This window comes from Arabidopsis lyrata, assembly GCF_000004255.2.
Source record: "Arabidopsis lyrata subsp. lyrata unplaced genomic scaffold ARALYscaffold_7, whole genome shotgun sequence".
NCBI classification, from domain to species: domain Eukaryota; kingdom Viridiplantae; phylum Streptophyta; class Magnoliopsida; order Brassicales; family Brassicaceae; genus Arabidopsis; species Arabidopsis lyrata.
Window position 1 is genome coordinate 23466893 of NW_003302549.1, and position 22840 is coordinate 23489732.

Consider the following 22840-nt stretch of genomic DNA (forward strand, 5'->3'; position numbering starts at 1 on the left):
CACTACGGGGTGATATCCACCTCGGACTCCGGCTCAGCAACCGAAGTTTCATTCACCTCCTTGACTGGTGCTTGGTCGGATGGAGCTCTTGGTCCACCCTCTACATTACAACCATCCTCCGGAGTGACCGCCGGTGCCGCAGGTACTTCGGGTGGGACGACATCCTCCGCCTCACTTGAACCTGGGAAGGACAGTTCCAGTCAACTTTTTTTAAAAAAAACACATAAGGTGAGAAAAAGGTAGTAAGTATCGGGAGCCAAGCATTACCTGCCCAGTCTAGGCCCGATTCACTTATAGGAGGCGATTCAGTGAAGAATTCCTCGAAGTCCTGCGGGTTGAAGGTCGAAGTAGGAAGAGCTGCCAAGCGACTCCGCTTTTCAAAAAGATTAGCCGACAGTTCGGTCCTCTCTTGCTCCTCGGAGAAATCTGTATCATGGATTTGATCCAACAAGATCAGGTTGCTCTCGTGCTCCTTGATATCTGATTCCAAATCTGACCTAGCTTTCTCAATCTGCATGAATCGGATGGCCCCTTGGATCAACTCCATCCCGCGTCCCTTAACCTCCTTTCTGGCTTTTGATGCCGACCTCGCCAACTCGGAGTCACGCAATTTGGCAATCGCCTTGTACTTCGCGTTAAGCTCAATAAGTTGGTTGTTCAGGGTGTCGGCGGTTGATTCGGATTCATGAAGTCTACCCTGAACACCGGAAAGCTCACCCTGGAGTTTGAAATTTTGGTCGTATTGGTCCTGTAGCTCCCCCTTTATCCTCGCAAGCTCGGATGATAGACCATCAACCTTGTCCTCCAAATCATGCTTGGAGTCGGTAGAAGAGCGGAGGTCAATCTCGAGATTGGAAAACTTGTCCTTCCACGTGTCGATCTCTTTCTCCCGACCAATGACCAACCCTTCGTAATGTTCAATTATGTCATTGAGCTCGCCGTTCGACTGATATCACACATAAACCCGGAATGACGGATCAGTTTGAAAAATGACGGTAAAGTCAGAAATCGAAGCGGAACTAACCCGAGATGAATGATGAGCATGAAGTAGGTATCGTTCACGAATTGCAGAGCGCCACTTGTTGAATTCCGGCAGGATCGCACCTGACCGGGTTTTGAAGCACCGAAAAACGTTACCTTCTTTCTCCATGGCTACGAAAGCGAAAGAGGAAAGGTCTTAGAAATTCAAAATAAGTACAAGACAAAAAGAATACATGTGTATCGTCATACCTGAGAGCGATTTGATCTGAGGAACAAGAGCAGGCTTTGTCTTCGGAGAATCATCTCGAGACTCAGAACTATCCTTCTGAGAAGCTGCACCCAGGTTCGTCTTCTCACCACTACGTTGAGAAGAAGAAGACATGTCAACAGGACGAGGCGGACCCATTGGTTCAGTAGGAGGGGACGATCGAGGAGAACGGTCAGTCCGGGCCCTTGACTTCTCTCTTCGCGGAGAAGAACCACTGCGGGATGACCTGTCCCTCTTTTTGCGAATTAAATCCTTGAGCGGTTCGTTGCTAAAGTCATCCCGGGAAGAACGATGAGAATCACGGTTAGGAGATTGAAGCCTCCGGGGAGGACGGTCATCGTGACATTCATGTCGAGGTGTCAATCTGAAAACGGCGACGGATCTGGCTCCTTCGGTGCTACCGTCGTCAACCAATAAGGTTTTGCTATAATCTTTTTTGTCAATGGCGGTCGCAAGAAACGCCTTGTTCTCGTCGCAAGCCTCAGCCATCGGCTTGGAGATCATTTTTCGCTGGGCAGTGAGAGCCCGAGCTGACATTCCCTGGGTTGAGGGAGGAGGCGGTTGGGAGGGCTCATCCTGAGTTTTCGATTGGCTTCTATGAACCAATCGAGAGTGAAAGAATTCCAAAGGGTTTCCCCTTCGAGGATTATCTTGAAGAAGCCAATGAATTCTTCAGTTGGTAAAGTCGGAGCGACGAAAGCTGCGAAGTGAAAATAACAAGTTTAATCAATAGGAATAATAAAATTGGAGGAGTGTATACGACCTAATTTCTACCAGGTTTCGCGGACCACTTCGATGGAAGTAAATCTGATAGACTCCCAATCGAAGCAGGGGTTTTCTTAATCAGGAACCAAGGGTGATGCCAATTTTCATCCTTGTTTGGAAGATGTGAAATGACGTTCCTGTTAGCATTAGGGTATGCCGAGAAATACCCTGTCTTCTTCGATGAACTTCTCACGCTTAGAAGCTCATTCAACTCGGCGACCCCTATAATGTATCCGGCTTCCGCCGCTACTGTTATAATTCCAAGTATGGTTCGGAGAAGATTGGGGGTCAATTGAGGAAGAGCAATCTCGAGAACCGCCAAGTACCGAACTAGGGCTTCGGGAAGCGGGAAGGTTAATCCGCAACCCTTGAAATAAATCTCGTACACACAGAAGTAACCATCGCGATGGTTCTCTGGGGATTCTGTGGGGGCAGCTATTTGTGCTTCCGCCATAATTTCCGGCGGAATCCGGCAAAGCTCTCTCAACCGCTCGAGGGATTGAAGAGTACAAGTGGATCTATAGTGCGGACCGGCAATATCGTTAGGGCGAGTGCACTCGTCATTACTAGGGCGCCTATCGTCGAATGACGGAGATTCGGGTCTCTCGGAATCAGAAGTCATCGGAGAATATGAGAAATTTAAAATCCGGCAAAGAGAAAATCGGCGAAGAAAGAGAAGAGAAAGTTTTCGATTAAAGCGTAAGAGTAAAAGTGATGATGAAAGAAGTTACCTCACGAAAGCTAAGTGATAATGATGAAACCGCCTTGGGAATCGTGGGGGAAGTGGAAAGGTTTCCCGCTTTAATAGAAAATAATTAAGATACGGTCATAATGGTGACATATGTCACGCGACTAAATATGGGTAGCGCCGAAATTAAAGGACTGATGGGATCTTGGCGGGAAGAAATCAGAAGATTCCTCGGAACGCAATCTTTGGTTATTAAAGCATTTAAAGTCCTCCGAATTGGAATAGCACTTCGAAGAACTTGGGGGGCTAATTGTTGGTGTCGGATCCCGCACCAGAAGTCCGAGACCAACCAAAGATTGCCACGAAGACAAGATAATGGCCCATAAAGGATAAAGCCCATTGGACCCGTGAGCCGAAGGAACGGTCGAAGTGGTTATCACCACTTCGAGAATCCGAAGTGATTGCGCTTCAACATGAGTTCGGTGTAGAAGACACGGGTAAGACGGTTCAAGGACACTTGGGCCAAAAGGCGAGGCCCATAAAGACCAGAGTCAACTCAAATTCAAACGTTTAGCATTAAAGTCAAGGAATCAAAACGGACACATTTAAGAGAGAATAATTGTACTTAATTATTCACTTTAAATGTCGTTTCTCTATGTATAAATATGAAGGCCAATGGCCATGTAAAGGGGATCTTCCTCTCGAGCAAGAAATACGATATCAATTTTTTGTATTCATAAGCCTTTTTACGTTCTTATTTTTTGTCCCTCAAGAATAATCTTTCCTACTAATAAAAATACTTGAGTGTGTGAATCCGACATCCACACTCATGATGATAGCCAAATCGGTTATGTCCCACATGCGAGCTGGTTCACGAATAATTTTAAATCGAGCCTGCAACACTCCAAATGCACGTTCAATGTCCTTGCGACATCCCTCCTGACGTTGTGCAAATAACTTGTCTTGTTCACTTTGAGGCAGCCTAATCGATTTAACGAAAGTGGGATAAGAAGGATAAATACCGTCAGCTAGATAGTATGCCATATCATATGGACGTTGGTTCACGAAGAATTTGACTCTTGGAGTATTTCCCTGTTCAACATCATCAAAAACCGGTGAACGGTCTAGAACGTTTATATCGTTCAAGGTGCCGGGACATCCAAAAAAAGCATGCCAGATCCATAGATCATGAGATGCCACTGCTTCAAGAATAACAGTGGTGGTTCCCTTATCGCCTCGAGTAAATTGACCTTCCCACGCCGTAGGACAATTTTTCCATTCCCAGTGCATGCAATCAATACTCCCAATCATCCCCGGAAACCCTCGCATCTCACTAACACGCATAATTCTCTGCAGGTCATCTTGAGTTGGGGCTCTGAGATACTCTTGCTCATACAGTCGTATGATTCCTTTAGAGAATCTTCGCAAGCACTCCAAAGCAGTAGTATTATTTCATCAATTTCAGATTGATGATATACCTCTCTTCAATTTCAGATTTTCTTTTGTAAGCTTCGATATCAAAAGAAAATTTTGATGGATCCATTGATTTTTTTTTTAACTAGTAAGGTGAGATTTGCGATATTATTTCATCAACGGGAAAATGAGGTCCTATTTATAAAAAATCGAGTGGTTGAAATCTAAAAGAGAAGGATAAGATACAGATTCGATTAAAACATCATGTGGTTGAAATTTAAAAGATAAAAATAAGATAAAGATTCGATTACATAAAAATCCAAGGTGACAGATTACATTGTCGGAAAATAATGAAATACTGACAAACAAACATTATTACACGAAATGACAAACAAACATTATTGCACGAAATGACAAACAAACATTATTACACAAAATTATAAAATACAGAGATAAACATGACAAACATTCAAGTAAAAAGTGACAAAGTGTAGCCATACACTTGACAAACCTCTAGTTTCCAAATAGATCGTGGCTCAACTTCTCCAACAGCTCTTTGCTCCGATCATCAAGATGCTCCTTTTCACTTAGCTTCATAAACATCTTCATCTTCTTAGTTTGAGTCTTTTCTTTCATCAGTTGGTTTGCTTCCTCTTGTGTCTTGGCTATTTTTACCAATTGTTCTAGCTCTTGCTCCTTCAATTGCTTGAATTCATTCCACTCTTCGGTAACGACTTCCAAGATTTCTCCCTTGCCTTTTTTTCTAGTTTTCTTTTTAGCTGAATCCCTCCCCATGGGACGAACACTAGATCCTACCGAGTTGGAGTCACTTGCATCACTCTCGTGGGCCCTCTTAGATCCACTGCTTCCAGATCCATTATTTCCTCCTACCTGACTACCATAACGTGGTTGATCACGGACAGCAAGCCATTCTGACATTAAATTGAATTTCCCATTCTTACCACTTGAATATAGTTCTTGTGCTTTCGCCAATACATCATTCTCCGACCACCCACTTTGTTGCATACGTTTAGCATTATCGTAAGCGCCAATCCATTTGCCCAATTTTTTGTTCACGTAGTTGAAATGATTTCTACAGGAAACTCCATCACGAGGAGGATCAAATGAGCAATGCTCATTACAATACTCAGCAATTTTGCCCCAATATGAGTCACTCTTTTGGTTTCTGCCAACAATGCTGTCTGTTCCATATTTAATCCATCCGCTCAACAACACCAAATTTTGCTCAGTTGTCCAATTGGGGCTTTTCCGGTGAGTAGAGGTTGAATCTTCTGTATTTGGAGTGGCTTCATCAGCACCGCTCATCCCTCCAAGAGTCACTTGTGTAGAAAATTCGGGAAATTCAATTGCTCTAACATTTAAAGCATTTTCATTATCAGTTGGAGTGGAAGAATAAGGAGGTGGTTGAGATGAATATAGAATCATCGATCCATAATATGGATTATAGTTTGGAACAGATGAGGGCATAGAAAAATTTGGTGGAAAACCATAATTTGGGACATTTTGAGGTTGGTTGAAAGATGGATTTTGAAATTGATAATTGTTGGGATTTGGATAGGGAAAAGGGTAATTAGTAGAATTTTGCGTAGGATTATTGTTGAAATTTGGATAGAGAAAAGGAAAATTAGTAGAATTTTGCATAGGATTATTATTAGAATCCATTTCAAAAAAAAATTAAGGATATAACCATGCGTTTATGGGAGAAGAATAAGAAAATTATGGTAGAAATTGTGTTTTTTTTTATGTGTCCAAATGAAATGAACCAAGTCTCTATTTATAGAGTTTAAAAAGTTATAAATTTTCATATAAATATTTTTTTTTTTAAGTTCGTTTGGTATGTAATAATTGATTGTAAATAGATAATATGAAATAAAAATCTCCAAAATCTCAATATCCAATGAAAATATAGCAAGTGTCAGCATCTAAAAAATTTCTTCTTTTTTCGAAAAAAGAAATTAAAAAAAAGGTTTTAGAGAGTACACTCTCTTTTCCCCGAGTTTGAAACACACCTACCACTCACTTATTGACACGTGGCATGCGCGGACCCAAAAATTTTCTTTTCAACATGTTGAATACTTTCAACCAAGTTGAATCCACGTAAGGTTTTTCAATTATTCAACAGATGCAATGTGGAAATTCAACAGTTGAATAAATAATTCAACACACCTGCATTGTAGATAGTCTTATTACTTGGCTAACTTTCAAAAACGGACTTTCAACTGAGGGTGTACAAGTAGATGAGAAGCTCATTCATTTGTCTTTTTTTTTTTTTTTTTTTTGCATTCATTTGTCTTCTTTTCTCCATGATGAAAACTAGACAAGACTAGGTACCACATATAAGTCACTTTATCATCAGGGTCTGGACAAAATAACATTCAATCACATGTTTTTTATATACTATGACGCGTTCTAAACTAAAATCATATCTTCATTTCTCGAGTAATTTTTGTTTGTTTATCAAATATAAATTAATATATTAAAAAAAATGTTTGGTACTAAAATCGAGAGATTGAGTCCATTTATACGTTCGTATATATCCAAAAAGTTGTAGAAATGTTACATATTTTTCTTTTTGTCACCAAATGATTATACTAGTCATTTTCTTAAGCATATACTGATATACACAAATATGGATATCTCACAATATTACTAAAAAGAAATTGATTAGATAAGTTGGCGTTATCGTTTTGAAGATATCATTTAGGAAAAACAATTTTATTCATGTGAAGAAGAAAAGGTGGTTTAATTTTTTAGATCATATTGGAGCAAATCAATTAGTGTGTCCATTTCTTGTTTCTTGAGTGAGAAGCCAATCTCCACACCGCCGTTTTGGTCTCTACTATCCGCCATGGAAATCCCATTGCCTTGACTGATCGACACAATCACCACTTTATCCGGTCTGCCCCATCCGAAATCCAACCCGTATACTCCAAATCGGGTAGACCCGGAAGCTAAAATAATTTGTGTCCCTGGTGGAAGAGTTGCAAATGCTAGGAAATCCGAAATCTTCCATGCCAAACTCTCGTCCCATTCCTCGATCGAATCGCTGACCATTTTCGCAGCAGCCAAAAGCCCTTCTTCACCCATAAACGTTTTTGCCTTCAACATCATTCTCAAGCAACCAGAGATACAATTTCCAAAATAACTTGGGGTGGGTGGATTGATGAGGCTTCGACAATCTACTGAAAATGCATATCCAACCGGTCTATTCGGTTCTCCGCCTCGAGCTCTTATTAAGCACACTAACGCGTATGAGTAAACAATAACAAATGTAGACAAGCGAAGGTCCTTTGAGGGTGAGGGTGAGGAGGAAGAAAATTCTCTCTTAAGTCTCTCGCGAAGCGTTTGGATATCTTCACGAGTGAGCTCGAGAGTGTACCGGACAACGTCAGGACCAATCTCAAATGACGGTTTAAGCTTTAAACTCTTGGGGTTCTCAGGTTCTTTACCACCCGCTAACATTTTGGCTAAAGAGTGCCACTCATCCAAAACTTTGTTTTCACTATCCGTTGGACTTTTTATGACCGTACGATTGTAATTTGGGATTAAATCCTGCGGTAGAGAAGAATCTTGATGTTTAACATGAGTGTGCCCAAGATTTGAGAAACATGGTTGTCGTTTTTCCATCTAAAACGGCATGGTGTGCGGTTACGCCGATGCAAAACCCTTGGTTTGGAAATAACGTGACTTGGAACGACACAACGGAGGCTGAGTTGTCGGAGCTGAGTAACTCGGGGACTAACGGGTATAACTCGGTGGAGGGGAATTGTTTGTTGCCGGATAAACGAGAGAACTCCGCGTTTGTCTCGGCAACAGTGAATGAAACGGCGTCGTTTTGGGAATAGACGATGCTTGGTTTGAGATCAAGAGGTTCCTATACAAGTTTGCCGGCGAGTGGGAGATAGTGAGAGAGGCATGAGGAGAGAGAGGTTCTGAGATTTGGAACGATGACTGAGTCGAAGAAAGGGCGAGTTGCGTCAGTGAGTCTGTAGAAGATGACTCGTTCGACAGCGCGAAGTTTGAAATAAATAAGGTCGAAGAAGGTGAGTGGGAGAGTGAGTGACTCCGCCGAGTCAGAGTTTGAAGGAGTGACTTGTGCCACGTCGATGATGTTAAGTGATGAATCCATTTCTCCGACAATTTTGTGGTGAGCGATGCATTACTTATCCGGTGATGATACTATAAATAGATAAGAGAGATGTAGAGGTATTCAATTATATTCTACTATACATTTTTGCAGCAGTTTTTGGGGTCCCTAATCGGATCAAAATTTTGACCCGGAATTAATTGTTTTCGACCCGCTTTGGAGAATCTCGGATCTTACCTTCTTTGTGATTTTCTACCCGAATTCTCTCAATCGAATTTTACCATATTTGATGCTTCATACATTCAAGGCAAAATGCATTTAGTTTCTCATAATCGAAAGATATGGAGAATATATAGTTATAACAAATTGATCCAAATCGTTTCCTAAATAGGTGCTAATGAATTAAGTGCAAAACATTTTTCTTTCCTAAATAAATGAGCTATATAAATTCTGGAATCAATCAACCTTACATATTTGGAAATATCTCATATATAAACGATTTTAACGATATTATCCTAAATTGGTTAAGAGTATATGACGATTTAAAGATTTTCAAAGATATTCAAACCTTGCTAATCAAGATTATTTTTATTCTCTAACCCATAACCCTACTAACCTATCAAAATTCTATATATAATCGCTCATTTCTCCTACCTCTAAACACAGAAAAAACCAATACAATTCTGATCTCTAGCTTAAGGTCAAAAACCTTACCAACACCAATGGCCGCATCCTTTGCTTTCTCTGTATATACACTACCTCTGGATATTCTAGATCCACAACTGAAGGCGACTGAATATGGTACAATGTCTTTCACTCCAACGGCCACAGTTTCAAAGCATTTGATGTGGTCCATCAACATACATTGATCTATAATCTCAGGAGCTTTTTTCTGAATTTTTCCTTTTGTGCATGTCCTCCACACCTATACGCTGATACCCAGCTGCAAACTATATGGTGGTATGTGGTTAATAACCATTGCCATGAATCTAACAATATTCTTAGCATATAATCCTATATAACAAAAATTTGATTCTACATACAATCTCTTTCTTACCTTCACGGGTTTTGATAGTATATTGTCTTTATCATTGCCAAACCCTTCAACAAGCTTTCATATTATTCCCGAAGTTCTTTCTCTGTCAAACCACAAGTGGCTGCATCAATCGATTCATAAGTTATGTTTTTTCATGTATGACCAAACTTTAGAAATTGGTTTCACAATCAAATCGTATTCGGAATAAAGACATGCAAAATGAAATCGTCTTTAAAATTAAACCTATGTACAAACAACAAATCTTTGTTTGGAAAGCAAAAAATTCGATATCTAAATTATCGGTAACGATTGAAATTCTCTTACCTATTGATTCAGCTTTGAACATGTTCTTCGGAACCGATTATAATCCTTGAATAGGAAGTCATGTAGAACGGAATCGAATTGGGATTCGATCGGCGAGACACCGAGCTTGTTGTCGATTTTCAGTTTTACATATTTTTGTGTGTTTTTTTTTGTTTCTCAGGAAACCATCAATTTTTTTTTTTTTTTCCAATTTTCGTTTTTCTTAATTTTTTTCTGGAATAATATGAGCACAAAATATCTACTCAGTTTGGGTTTTGCTCTCTTGGCATATTTGGGCTTGCCTTTTGTTTATTGGGCTTGAGATGATTTATTGTTTTAGTTATAATAAAATGATTATAGATCAAATTACATTATTAACACACATACAACACAATCTATAATTATGCTAACAAATATATTTGATGCAACAATCAATTTATAAATAAAAACTTTGATATATTAATATAAAGTACTATGTTAGCATAATTTATTTATAAATATATAAATTACTATGATATTAATATAATCAATTTATAAATATAAACTTTGATATTAAAACTATAATATTAATATAATATTTGAACCTCTATAAATAAACTTATATATTATGAGAACCATTTGAAAGCAAATTTTTAAACTGATTCGAATTATGTCTCCAAAATAAAGTACTATTAAAAAGAAATAACAAAATGATATTTAATTTCACCGGACGGGGTTATATGGTGGGACGGGTTTGGATTTATATTAATACGAGACAGTATATCATGGGTGAAATCCTAGAATTAAGAATTAAAATACAATTATATAATTTTAAACACTAAACAAAACAAACAATATTACCAAAACAAATACAACCTATAATTTAAATTATTTTGTAACAAAAAAAATTAACCCGCGGTGTACCGCGGGTCATATTCTAGTTATGTATTAAAAAAAAAAATCTTATTATATAAAGTATGGTTTTCAAAGTTAATAATTCATAAGATCGTGCCACGTGTCAATTTATCGATCTCAGATTTTGACAAGTGTAAATAAAAAATTTCCTTTTGTTTATTTAAGAAAATATATATATATATATAAGGAAACAATACGTATGTGACAAATTTATCGATCTCAGATTTTAACGTGTAAAACAAAAACTTCCTTTTATTTATTTTTAAATCTTATTATAAAATAGAAATTATAAAATTATTTACTTATTTTAATTTGAAGTTACTAATTCTAAAAAAAACAGGATTACACTTTTCTTTAAAAAAGGATTTAAGAAATTATATAATTAATTAATATCCTAAAAGATAAAAGATTGTAAATACTCACCTCTATATAAACAAATAGAATGTTCATATTTTTTCACCAAACAAAATAAATTCTTCAAAACACCACTATTGATTCAATTTCGTTTTATTGGTAAAACTTTTATTTTTTTGTACGTTCAACTTTAATATTTAGATGACCATGTAGTTACATAGCATACAAGAGTAAACTGAATCATTGCGATCCTCAAGTGAAAATACACACATGGGCAAATGGAGTTTTCTAAGAAAGGGGGTAAGAGTGTGGTCTAGCTTTTTAATAGTGAGAGGTGGTGGATTCAAGGTGCAAAGCGAGTGTAAACTAAACTTACAAACAGAACAATGATAGTATACACCGTAAATATATTTACTATATAAAGTTTGGTTTTCAAGGTTAGTAACTTATTATATAAAGCTTAGTTTGTAAACTTAGTAATTCATATGATCGTGACACGTGTAAAAAAAAAAAATATATATATATATATATATATAATGGTAAAATAAATAGTAAATTTGGTAATAGATGTAAATAAGATGATGGTTTAACCAGTGGTTTGCATCTAAAATATTTTCTAGAAATGTTGTTAAATTATTTTGGGCGAGATGATAAAATTATGGTTTTCGAAATTTGAAAATAATAATAATGAAAAATATTTGGAGAAAGTTTTGGTGATTTTAAATTTAATTTAACTGGATTTTTGTAAAAACCATTACAATAAATTTAAAATTTACAAATGCAAATTGTTTCTTAAGACAAAAGAACGAATACAAAAATAACTTTTTCTAACTAAAAAGAATTCTATATATTTTAAAGATAATTTTTACTTACAACCAAAATTTAAATTTAATTTATTTTGGTAAATTTAATTTTAATTAAAAACTTAAACCCGTCCATCGGACGGGTCCTAATCTAGTTTACTAGAAAGGATGGTTCCCCTATATTTTAGAGTATTATTTTTAATTTGGTCAATTTATTTTATTTAATGGAATTTTTATGTAAAAGAAATAAATTAAATGAGAGTTTTTTGTTTTATTAATTTGTGTGTAAAAATCTTAAACATCTTAATTGATACAGAGAGGTATTATTTTACTCTTATGAAGAAGGAAAAAATATGATTTAATTTTCTAGCCCTTTATGAAGCAACTCAACAAGAACATCCATTTCATGTTTCTTGAGCGAGAAGCCAATCTCTACACCACCATTCCCATCTCTACTCTCCGCCATAGAAATCGCTTCGCCTTGATCAATCGACACAACCACCACTTTCTCCGGTCTACCCCACCCGAAATCCAACCCGTATACTCCGAACCGGGTCGACCCGGCAACAGACAAAACTTGTGCTCCTGGTGAAAGAGTCGCAAACCCTTCCAAAAGCTCTGGAATCTTCCATGCTACATTCTCATCCAATGCCTCAACCGAATCACTAACCAATCTTGCAGCAGCTAAAAACCCTTCTTCACTCATAAAACTCTCTGCCTTTATCGGCATTTTAAAACAAGCAGAGACACAATTACCAAAATAATTAGAAGGAACTGGTGGAACCATAAGGCTTCGACAATCCACTGCGAATCCGTACCCGACTGGTCTATTCGGATCACCGCCACGAGCTTTGATTAAACACGTTAAAGCATAAGAGTAAACAATCACAAACGTTGATAAACGAAGCTCTTTTGGTGATGAGGAAACAGAGGAGGAAGACTCTTTCTTAAGTCTTTCTCTAAGCTTTTGGATATTCTCTTTAGTGAGACTGAGAGTGTATCGAAAAACGTCGGGACCAACTTCCGGCGACCATAAAAGCTTTAAACTTTTAGGGTTCTCTGGTTCTTTACCACCGGTGAAGACTTTGCCTACTTTGTGCCAAGCGTTTAAGACTTTTGTATCTAAATCCGTTGGATCTTTTACGACCGTACGATCGTAAATTGGGATAAGATCGTCCGGTAGAGAAGAATCTTGATTTTTACATGTGTGAGCCCAAGATTTGAGAAACATGGTTGTCGTTTTTCCATCTAAAACGGCATGATGTGCGTTAACGCAGATGCAAAACCCTTGGTTTGGAAATAACGTGACTTGAAACGACACGGCGGCGGCTGAGTCATCGGCAACTTGTAACTCAGGGACTAACGGGTATAACTCGGCGGTGGGGTATGGTTCGTTGCCGGATAAACGAGAGAAATCGGCGTTTGACTCGGCGACGGTGAATGAAACGGCGTCGTTTGGGGTGTAGATGATTTTTGGTTTGGGATCAAGTGGTTCCCAGACGAGTTTTCCGGCGAGTGGGAGGTAGTGAGAGAGGGAGGAGGAGAGAGAGGTTTTGAGGTTGGGGACGATGACTGAGTCGAAGAAAGGACGAGTTGCGTCAGTGAGTTTGTAGAAGATGACTCGTTCGACGGCGTGAAGTTTATACCAGAGGAGGTCGAAGAAGGTGAGTGGGAGAGTGAGTGACTCGGACGAGTCAGAGTTTGATGGAGGGACTTGTGCCTCGTCGATGATTTTAAGTGATGAATCCATTTCTTTGGTCATTATGATGTGTTGTGAGATACTCATGCGATGATGCTTCTTTTTATATGTGAATGAGAGACGAAGAGAAGAAGAATTCAAGTTTGTAGACTAGGCATGGGCGTTCGGGTATCCTTTCGGTTCTGGTTAGATTCCGGTTCGGTTCCGGTTCTTTCGGTTCTAGAGTTTAAGATCCATATAGGAACCAAACAATTTCAGTTCGGTTCCGGTTCTTTTGGTTCTGAAGTTTAGGATCCATTTGGATATTTTATTTCAGATATTTTTAGGTACTTTGGATATTTTTGGGTATTTTCGGATATTTTCGAGTATTTTTTGAATATTTTAAGTATTTTTATATATTTTCCAAATATTTGTTGGTATTTTAGATATTTTTGGTTAATCGATCTAAAAATAACTAATATTTTTAGATATAAATTATATTTCGGGTATTTTCGGGTATCCGAAATATTTCGGTTCGGTTCTGTTAAGGTTCTGGTTCTAAAATTTAGGATCTATTTGAGTATTTAAAATTTCGGTTCGGTTCCGGTTCGGTTCTTTTTATTTCGGTTCCGATTCGGTTCTTATGGTTCGGTTATTTTGCCGAGGCCTATTTGTAGTAATAAACAAGAAGATATTCTAAAACAAATATAGGAAGGATAATAAAGAGAGCCATATATTGTAGAACATGAGAAATCGGCGTTTGACTCGGTAATAAAGAGAAGACGATAACAATAATATATTCTGAAAAAGAGTTTTGAAAAATATGTATGAATTCAAGCTGGTCAATGGTAAAAGATTTTAAAAACGAGTATTAAATTATTTGTATCTTTTGAATTAAATAGTTTTTGAATAACTTTTTTATATTTTACGGTTAGGTTCAAATTCAGATTTGGTTTTTAGATAAATAAAAAGTAAATCAATTAAAACCATATTATGATATGATCCATTTTTCGGATACTTCAATTTTGAATGGATTGGCCTATTACACACTTTTAATCCATTAAAAGTATTTTTAAAAAAATTAACTTAATTTTTAAAAACATTATGTTTACTATGTATATACTTAAATTATTGATGTGAGAGATAAATTTCAAGAATCAAAATACCGACACATGGTTCTCAAATCCTTTGAAAGGACATCAGAATAAATGGCCTCCCACATTGGTGTTGAAAGGTTAGCTTAGAATATTGGGGCATACAATTAATCAACTGCATAGCGAATCAGATCATTTTCCAGGTGGTGGTGACAATAAACATAATTACACTAACCTATTGGTCCTATTCATGCATATATTCTAGGCACGTGTTTTCTTTTAACTAGAAGATGATATGCATTTTTACCACCCAATTAATTTTATATGATAAATGTAACAGTCGAATAGGTTATACACTAGGTTTTTACCACCCAACTCCTAATCAAATAGGAACCACTAGATCACTATCATTTGGTTTATTCTAATGACGTGTTAGTTTTCTATTCCAATGACATAATACAGAAAGCTCATATGCCAATCCTACTTTACCCATATTTTTTAAATAAAGCTAACATTGAACAATTCATATACCAATCTGAATTGTCTTATATTCGGCTGAAGTATACGATACTGATAATTAATGTGTTGTATTTGTTGTGTTTTATAGCTATCTGCTTAATATACGTGAGTAACATGAAATTCGTTATTTGATTTGCTTGCTTTGTTTGTCGAATATCATGATAATATATGCTTAATAAACAAGTCTTTCATGTAGACATAAATATCTTTTGTATGTATCATATTGAGTTTTTTTTGTTTGTTTCATATATACTTAAGTTAAGCTGTTGTACATAAAATCGGTGATTTCTATCAATCTGGTATTTCTATCAATTAGAATGTCAAAAATGGACTACTCACTTTCATTTAATCTATTTACATATTTTGATAAATAAAATTAATGATCTTAAGAAATGGAGGGAATCATACTTTGTTGAAAGAAATTGCTTAATGGAGTTTATTTTAGAGTGATGACCAATTAATTTGATCAAGACATATAAATAGTTGTTTGTATTCTTCTTGTCTAGTTAGAATTTAAATTTGATGTGTAGAGATGATAAAAAATAAATTAACGACCAATTAGTCAATAATAAGGATCATTGGATTTTTTGGGTAATATAATGACAAAAGGATTTGTTTTTGTTTATAGCACTAAGACAAATCGTAAAACATCCTATTCTACACATCGTTGTCTACTTGCATCACTCGCCCAACTCTTTGTTCTGTGAAAAGATAGAGAATATACCTTGCCGACTTATTAAAGTTTCATTGAATTTTGGACTTTGAAAAGACAAATCAAATTTTGGTATAAACATGCGTTCGATATGAATTATGCATGTATGGCTATAATTTTGTTAATTTTCAATAATATGTGTATATATTGTATTGGAATCTTGAGATAATGTGTTAGAAAAATATGAGTAAGATATGATCCTACGCTACGTTGCATGGAAACGGGAGCGGGTATGCGGAAGCGGAAGCGGATTTTTTTATAAAATATGGGAAGCGGATACGTGTTGGAAGCGTATATACATACATATATATATATATATATATATATATATTTTTGTTAAATGTTTAATTTACACTACTCTATAAATAATAGAAAAAAAAATCAGAAGATTTTAAAACAAACGAAAACGTAACACACATATGATTAATGATATAATATACAAATAATTAAAAAGTTGATTTAGTCCGCAAAAGTCAAAGAGATTGGGGGAAGAGGTTCAAAGCCCAAATTGAAAGAAAGATTAAAAGCCCAGTTAAGCTTCCTCTCCCGATGAAATCGCCGATTAGATCTGAAAGCAAAACCACCAGAACTTGAATAATTGAAACGAGATGATTCATGGTCATTTGATATTTTATTCTGAAGCTTGAGAGAATTTCGAACATATGATTCAAAAGAGACAAGAAACCATATCCACACACCAATAGAAAACCAGGAGGCAATATAAGCATCAAAAGAAAATTATTGCGCTTCCGTTTATACATCACTACGCTTCCAAATACGAATCGATCGCTCTCCAGCCGCTTCCAATAACTGATTTTTCAGAACCGCGATTCCATCACGCTTCCAGGCGCTTCCGCTCCCGTTTCCGATTCCGGAGCGGGAATCGGACGTTGAGTGACGCTTCTGTGCTTCCTAGATCCTACGCAAAGCTTAGAGGTCGCCGGTTCGAGTGACGCTTGGGACGAAACTAATATTACATGCTGTGGTTTCGGGCACGAGGGATTACGGGCTTTGGCCCAGAACCTTCTGATATTCAAAAAAAAAAAAATATGAGTAAGATATGACGCTATTGACGTTGAATAGTAGAGTGTTATCCACGAAAATAGAGTTCATAGCAAATTTGGATTCTTGACTGTCTTTACTCTGGCTTTTGCCATTATTGTCATTTATTGTAATTTGGAACCGTTTTCCATTTGACAAAAAAAAGTCTGACAAGATATTATCTACGCTTTTCGATGTTTTTTTTTTTCAGACTTTCTGAATTGTAAAATTTCATGAATCAAATAAATTTACCCAATTCATTCTTAAACACTTCTTAGAAAAAGAAAATAGTTAAAGAAAAGTAAGTGCCAACGTTTTGGGGTTGAAAAGGTGGGTTTCTTACGTCTTCCATTTGGACTTTAGATTGGACGAAGATTGGATGAACCATTTTTGTCTTTTTTCTTAACAGAAAAATAGAGCTTTTTCGCAAGATCTAGCGACTTTTTAGTGAGTCTAGACTATGTAGATATTTTGTCCATTTCCTTTGGAAATCTGGAAGGAAGTAGATGGTGCTTTTTTCAATAAAAATAGCATTTATCCATTCGAAGAAAGACTACATATTGGCGAAAAAAAGAAAAAAAAAAAGAAAGAAAGATTACATATCTTTAGCGGAAAAAAAAAAAATTCATATATATAAGTGTCTTCCCGTGATTTTCACTCGATGGGGTTGAGATAGAAAAACTAGTGGACCACATGCATTTTTTTTTTTTTTTGTTTTGGGAAAAAGGATTTTCTATGTTTAAAAAAGGCTGGAGAAAAAAAGAAAATTACATGTCTAAGGGCCATAGAGTGTAGTTGGACAGACCCAACTTAGAGGGAAAAGCCATAAACTTAAAGCCATAACACAGCCCAAATTCAAGGAACTAATAATAGTAAACCAATGATAGTCCATTGTCAAGGAAAGGTTAGAAGTTCTAACTTAGAACACATATGACATACCCAAATAGTTGAAGAGATTGGAGGGTTTCTAGGTAGTTGAAGAGAACCATAGTTGGAGGCTGGAGCACCTGCCAGGCCAGAATAGAGTTTGAATTACTGAAACTTGAAACTCGGAAGATGGAGTTGATGATAGAAGACGCTGATCTAAACTACTGACGATGAAGCCTACTGTTCTGTTCAGACAAGATGTGGTAGATTGAGCTTTTTTTAGGTGATAAATTATTTGATTATAAAAATTTATTTTTACTTCGTAAATTGTTAAAACTGTCGGATGTTTATCTTAATTTATGCACCGATTGATTTAGTCTATTTAAAATGTTTGGTAGGAAGCTTTTGTTATAGTTAGTCCTCTTAACACCGTACAATCTTCTACCATATCCATTTATGCGGAAAGATTCATTTTCTTGAGTAATTTAGTCCTTGGTCGGAAGCATCCTAATCGATGCCTCGATATATGAAAAAACTTTAACAAATTTTTATCCAAAGAAACATTAAAATTTTGAGGCCCGAATCAGTGGCTTCAAAGGCTGGCTAGGCCTGAAAACTCTCATCTTCAACAATAGCAAACTAGACGGACATTCTCAATGGCTCATTTCTATTTTATTTGTTAACTGGATTGAAATGTCTCATTACAATTTTATGCCTGCATTAAAGGGTTCAGATTTCATAGACAATGATAGTAGCCAGACTCAAATTATACAAATGGAGTTTTCGAATCGAATCGAAAATTTCTTCATTTTGTTGTCAGAAGAATGATATTATCTCACAAGCTGGTAACAGAGGAAGAACTCTGAAGCTGCCTCTTGACAAGATTAGTGTAGATTCCATTAAGACTGAGAAGCTCATTATGAGTGCCTTTCTCAGCCACTTCACCATCTGATATAACCGCCACACAGTCTGCAGTCTTGACCGTCGATAACCTATGAGCTATCACCAACACTGTTCTTCCTGCCATCAACGAGTCCATCGCATCCTGCAAACAGATTCAGAAAATTAGGATAGGAGTATGATTCTTTTTTATGTTTTTTAGTGTTTTGAGATTTGATTCAAGAGTTATGTTTTATTACCTGAACAAGATATTCACTTTCAGCGTCGAGTGCACTTGTGGCTTCATCAAGGAGCAAAACACTTGGGTTTGTAAGAAGAGCCCTCGCTATTGCAATCCTTTGCTTCTGTCCTCCTGAGAGCCGTAATCCACGTTCTCCAACAACAGTGTTGTACTTATCCGGAAACGCTTCGATGAACTCATGTGCATTCGCCATTTTCTGTCAGTGTTTCATTTTGATCCCGATCAGAATATGCTTGTTCAATCCCTTAGCTTCAGTTCGGGCTTTAGAAAAATACTAATCTAAATAAAATGAATCTAATTCGGTTTTTGGATCGGGTCAGTTTATCCATATTGAATAGCCCTATGTGCCAATGAGCACAACAAAAATGGAGAAAGAAAGAGAGTTTTGATGTGCTTACAGCTGCATTTTCTATATCGGAAAAACTAGCTTCACCGTCAAATCCATATGCGATGTTCTCTTCTACTGAACAGTTGAAAAGAATTGGTTCCTGACTTACAATGCTGATCTGAAATGAAAAACAAACCAGGATAAGAAAAATTCAAGATTGGGGTTCTACCAAAAATATGCATAAACACGACACTTATTCAATAAACAGAATTATTTTACCTGTTTGTGAAGATATTGATGGGAAATTTCCATTAAAGAAACTCCATTAAGCAAGATCTTTCCCTTGAGAGGATCATAGAATCTCTCAATCAAATTGGCTATGGTCGTCTGCATATAGCAAATGAAAGATGAAAAAACATTCAACGGACCTCGCGAAAATTTGCTCTCATTATGAGGGTCTCTAATCCAGCTCATCAGATCCAAACTGAATTGTAAATATATCCAAAAACCAAACTAAAGAGAAAATTAAGTGAGTTGGAAATAAAACCGACTAAAACTGTAAAATCTTTCAAAATTCTTTCCTATTTTTTCTACGAAAACCGAACCCAAGCCAAAAAGGTATTGAACTATTTGGTTTTGGCATGCTAAATGGTATATGGTCTGAACTTACTTTTCCTCCACCACTTGGTCCTACAAGTGCAACTTTTGAGCCTGGTGTCAACCTCAATGATATTCCCTGCAAGTTTTGCGTGTTTAAGCGATGGTTAAAGTTGTAACAGGTTTACGCATCCAGTTATCATCCTCAGAAATATATAGTCATGATTCATTAGTTCAAGAATCTGCTATATTTGTAACTATTAAGTTGAAAAATTACAAACAACCAAACCTTTATTTGTTCTACCAAACTTTCAGTAATGCATTATATTTGTAACTGTGATATATAAACAGAGTACAAACAAAGATTTAGTGTTACGTACCTTGAGTATCATGTGACTAGGGCGAGAAGGATAAGCAAACCAGACATCATTTAGTTCCACATCTCCATCAGGAACACTGCAGCCATAATTTTCGAGGACATAAACCGATACTGTTTTTTTTATATATAAAATTTTATTAAGGAGTATGAGAGGAAATCTCACCCGACTGGACACTTATCCCCTGAACTTGACATGCTAGAAACACGGTCCAAGATCTGAAAAACTCGTCTACTAGCGCCTGCAGCTTTCATTGCAGTTGTGTACAAACTCGACAAAGAAGACACCGATGAACCAACTGCGAAAACAACATCGTAGTTTAATACAATAATTATTTTTAAAAACTCCATATCGAGAAACAAGAATGCAAACGAAACCTGTGAGGCTATAAAGAATGAAGGAAGTTAGTGCTCCAACGGTCATGGAACCATATATTGTTAAGTATGCTCCATAACTAACAACCGTAATAACAGATAATGTGAAAGCTGCGTTTAGTCCACCGAAGAACAATCCCACAAGTACCTAAATCACCCAAAAACAGATAAATCCTCTCAAAGACACATCAAAATTCAAAGAGTTTAATTTTATGAAATGGTTTGTTCCACAAAAACTCACAGCTTGTTTGAGTCCTAGCTTCAGAGTCTCATCAACTTTCTTGGAATATTGTGATACCATATAGCTTTCTTTCGCAAAAGATCTAACAGTTCGGATTGCACCAAAAGATTCCTGAATAGTAAATATTGATCCAATTAATTTTTAAAAAATGAACTGAAAAAATGAACATCGATAAGCACTGTATGAAAAAAGCAGAGCTAAAACCTCAGCAATTGATGCAGCAACAGCAGCTGCAGCTTGAGTTGTGTGTGAAAGTTCACGCAGATAGCGTCCGAACTGTTTCACAGCAACTGAAATTACCGGAACTACTACTAGCGCCAACACTAAAAGCATAATTGGTGAACAAGAAGATAAGTCAGTTGGTGTATTCATTCCATCTACTAGTACCAAATCCTTAAAAAGATAAAAGAAGCTTCTTACATGTTAATTTCCAAGATGATGTAAACATGAAACCAACTCCAATAAGCGCAGTTGTTACGTTACGAAGAGCTTCAGAAAGATTTGTCGTAGCAGCGTTTTTTATGATCTGGGTGTCTTCGGATAATCTACTTAAGAGTTCTCCGGTTTTTGTGACATCATAAAATGCTATTTCCTGTTAGCAAAGAACAACAATAACAATTTTTTTTCAATTTCTTTCTCAGATAAAAGTTAGTTCATTAGACATCAAAAGTCACAAACAATGCATGAAAGACTAACTAAAAGAATAATGGCAACGGATAAAGCAAATCATAAGAATCTTGAAAAAAGTTTTACCTGATGCATTAGGTGTTTGAACAAATCCTTTCTCAGTCGAGCCACAACTCTTTCGCTGGCAGAGTTAAATAGCCACGCTCGCAAAGCCGTGCATATCGATCTAAAGAAACCCAAACATAAAAAAAGTATGAGTCAGACCAAACCAAAACTCTTAAGATCAAGGAGGACTAATGAAATTTTGCGAAGATGTAATTACCCAATTACAACGATAAGCAAAATGACTACGACGGCATTTCTAACAGCAATCAAGGATTCTGTTTGCTGCTCAGGCGTCTTGACATCTCTGGATACAATGTCTATAATCATCCCACCAAACTTTGGCTGCATAACATAAAAAGTTCAGCTTTCTTAGTTCTAATAAGAAATATGAATCCATCTACGATACCACTTCAGAGATTAACTCCTAAAATGATGATAACGAAAATAAAATAGATAGGAAGTTGAAGATCAAGAAATGATACATACAACAAGGAGATTAGTTGTTGAACCTATCAACAAAGCAATGGTACCAATCACTAGCTTTCCCGCATCGGGCTTTGCCTGCGCAACCAAAATACTTGAGTATCGGCATATCTTTACATAAGAATGATATACACTTTTAAATAACAAAAGAATCACTCACCAACGCAAAGACTCTGCCAAATCCAACATTTGCTGCCTGAAAAAACCAATTAAGATTAGATAATATTACTTCTATACATGAAAAGTTTCTGTAAAAACAACACAAACAAATACCTCAACAACACCATGCTCAAGATCATTTGAACCATTTTCGCTTCCATTCGCTTTCGGTTTATCCTGCACATGTTAAAGAATGAAAACAAATTTGGAATCAAGGTTCTCACTGAAACACATGTCCTAGTTTTCAAGCATATAAACTTGGAAACTCATAATTTGGCAAAATCAAATTTCAAGAATCAAACTTTAAGAATATTTCTTCTGTTGTAACAATCCAATAGTTCCAATCAAATGATTACATGTCAAATGAGAACTCTATGCTTCAAAAGCTAACAAGTAATTTCAAGTCACATGACACAGGAAATAGAATCCATCACCACAATTTCTTTAGGTTCCAGAAACTATTGGTGAATAAAGGTCGAAACTTTACAAAAGCAAGAATCATCAGACATGAGAGTGAGAAACAAGAAAGGTTTATAGAACAGACCTGATTCTGCAACAGAGGATCTCTGTAGCTACTACCACCACTACCATAAGTTTTGCTTGACCCACCAGTCAACAGTTTCTTGTTACCCATCTCAAAGAAAATAAAAAAGGTCTCAACTTTTGTTTTGGGTTTCGATAGAGAGAACTTATAGATTCTTATTTTCTAAGCCATGAAATAATCGAATTGGTGTTTTTGTTCTCTCCACTATTTGGTTTCTTCCTGTGTAATTTAGGGAATAATTTTATTTTATCAAATGAAATCTAAATTTATATTAAGGTCAAGAGTCAAGATTACACGTCAGACTTTATTTGGTAAGCCCATTAACCATTACTTTTTCTAT

The 22840-nt window shown here is 36.3% G+C and overlaps 3 protein-coding genes, 1 long non-coding RNA gene and 1 pseudogene across 5 annotated transcripts; all 5 read right to left on the reverse strand.

Moving 5' to 3' along the window:
- Nucleotides 1-298: 298 nt before the first annotated feature.
- LOC110226268 (meiosis-specific protein ASY2-like) lies at nucleotides 299-2636 on the reverse strand (the record flags this gene model as incomplete). The annotated part of the gene is given in 6 exon segments (XM_021017271.1): nucleotides 299-946; nucleotides 1070-1152; nucleotides 1231-1284; nucleotides 1345-1809; nucleotides 1812-1949; nucleotides 2024-2636. Coding segments are annotated over 6 exon segments (2001 nt in total), but the record flags the coding sequence as incomplete, so codon positions are not given.
- A 4014-nt stretch (nucleotides 2637-6650) lies between these two features.
- Nucleotides 6651-8518, reverse strand: LOC9306873 (annotated as a pseudogene). Its single transcript, XR_002330328.1, has one exon. The product of XR_002330328.1 is annotated as a phenolic glucoside malonyltransferase 1 (transcript).
- Nucleotides 8519-8565: 47 nt separating this feature from the next.
- Nucleotides 8566-9872, reverse strand: LOC110226288. Its single transcript, XR_002330359.1, has 3 exons — nucleotides 9584-9872; nucleotides 9281-9380; nucleotides 8566-9173 (listed from the first exon to the last, which is right to left on the reverse strand). It is a non-coding gene; the product is annotated as an uncharacterized LOC110226288 (long non-coding RNA).
- Nucleotides 9873-11860: 1988 nt separating this feature from the next.
- Nucleotides 11861-13429, reverse strand: LOC9306874 (phenolic glucoside malonyltransferase 1). Its single transcript, XM_002870758.2, has one exon. It carries the CDS (start codon nucleotides 13397-13399, stop codon nucleotides 11972-11974), a length of 1428 nt encoding a protein of 475 aa, XP_002870804.2. The 5' UTR covers nucleotides 13400-13429; the 3' UTR covers nucleotides 11861-11971.
- Nucleotides 13430-18172: 4743 nt separating this feature from the next.
- On the reverse strand, nucleotides 18173-22736 carry LOC9306875 (ABC transporter B family member 27). Its single transcript, XM_021017268.1, has 17 exons — nucleotides 22501-22736; nucleotides 22071-22133; nucleotides 21958-21993; nucleotides 21801-21875; nucleotides 21532-21656; nucleotides 21336-21435; nucleotides 21003-21174; nucleotides 20787-20905; nucleotides 20583-20693; nucleotides 20345-20489; nucleotides 20133-20265; nucleotides 19971-20046; nucleotides 19664-19729; nucleotides 19273-19380; nucleotides 19064-19171; nucleotides 18664-18861; nucleotides 18173-18569 (listed from the first exon to the last, which is right to left on the reverse strand). The coding sequence occupies exons 1-17, from the start codon at nucleotides 22588-22590 to the stop codon at nucleotides 18360-18362; spliced, it is 1935 nt and encodes a 644-aa protein (XP_020872927.1). The 5' UTR covers nucleotides 22591-22736; the 3' UTR covers nucleotides 18173-18359.
- Between the last annotated feature and the right edge of the window lie 104 nt (nucleotides 22737-22840).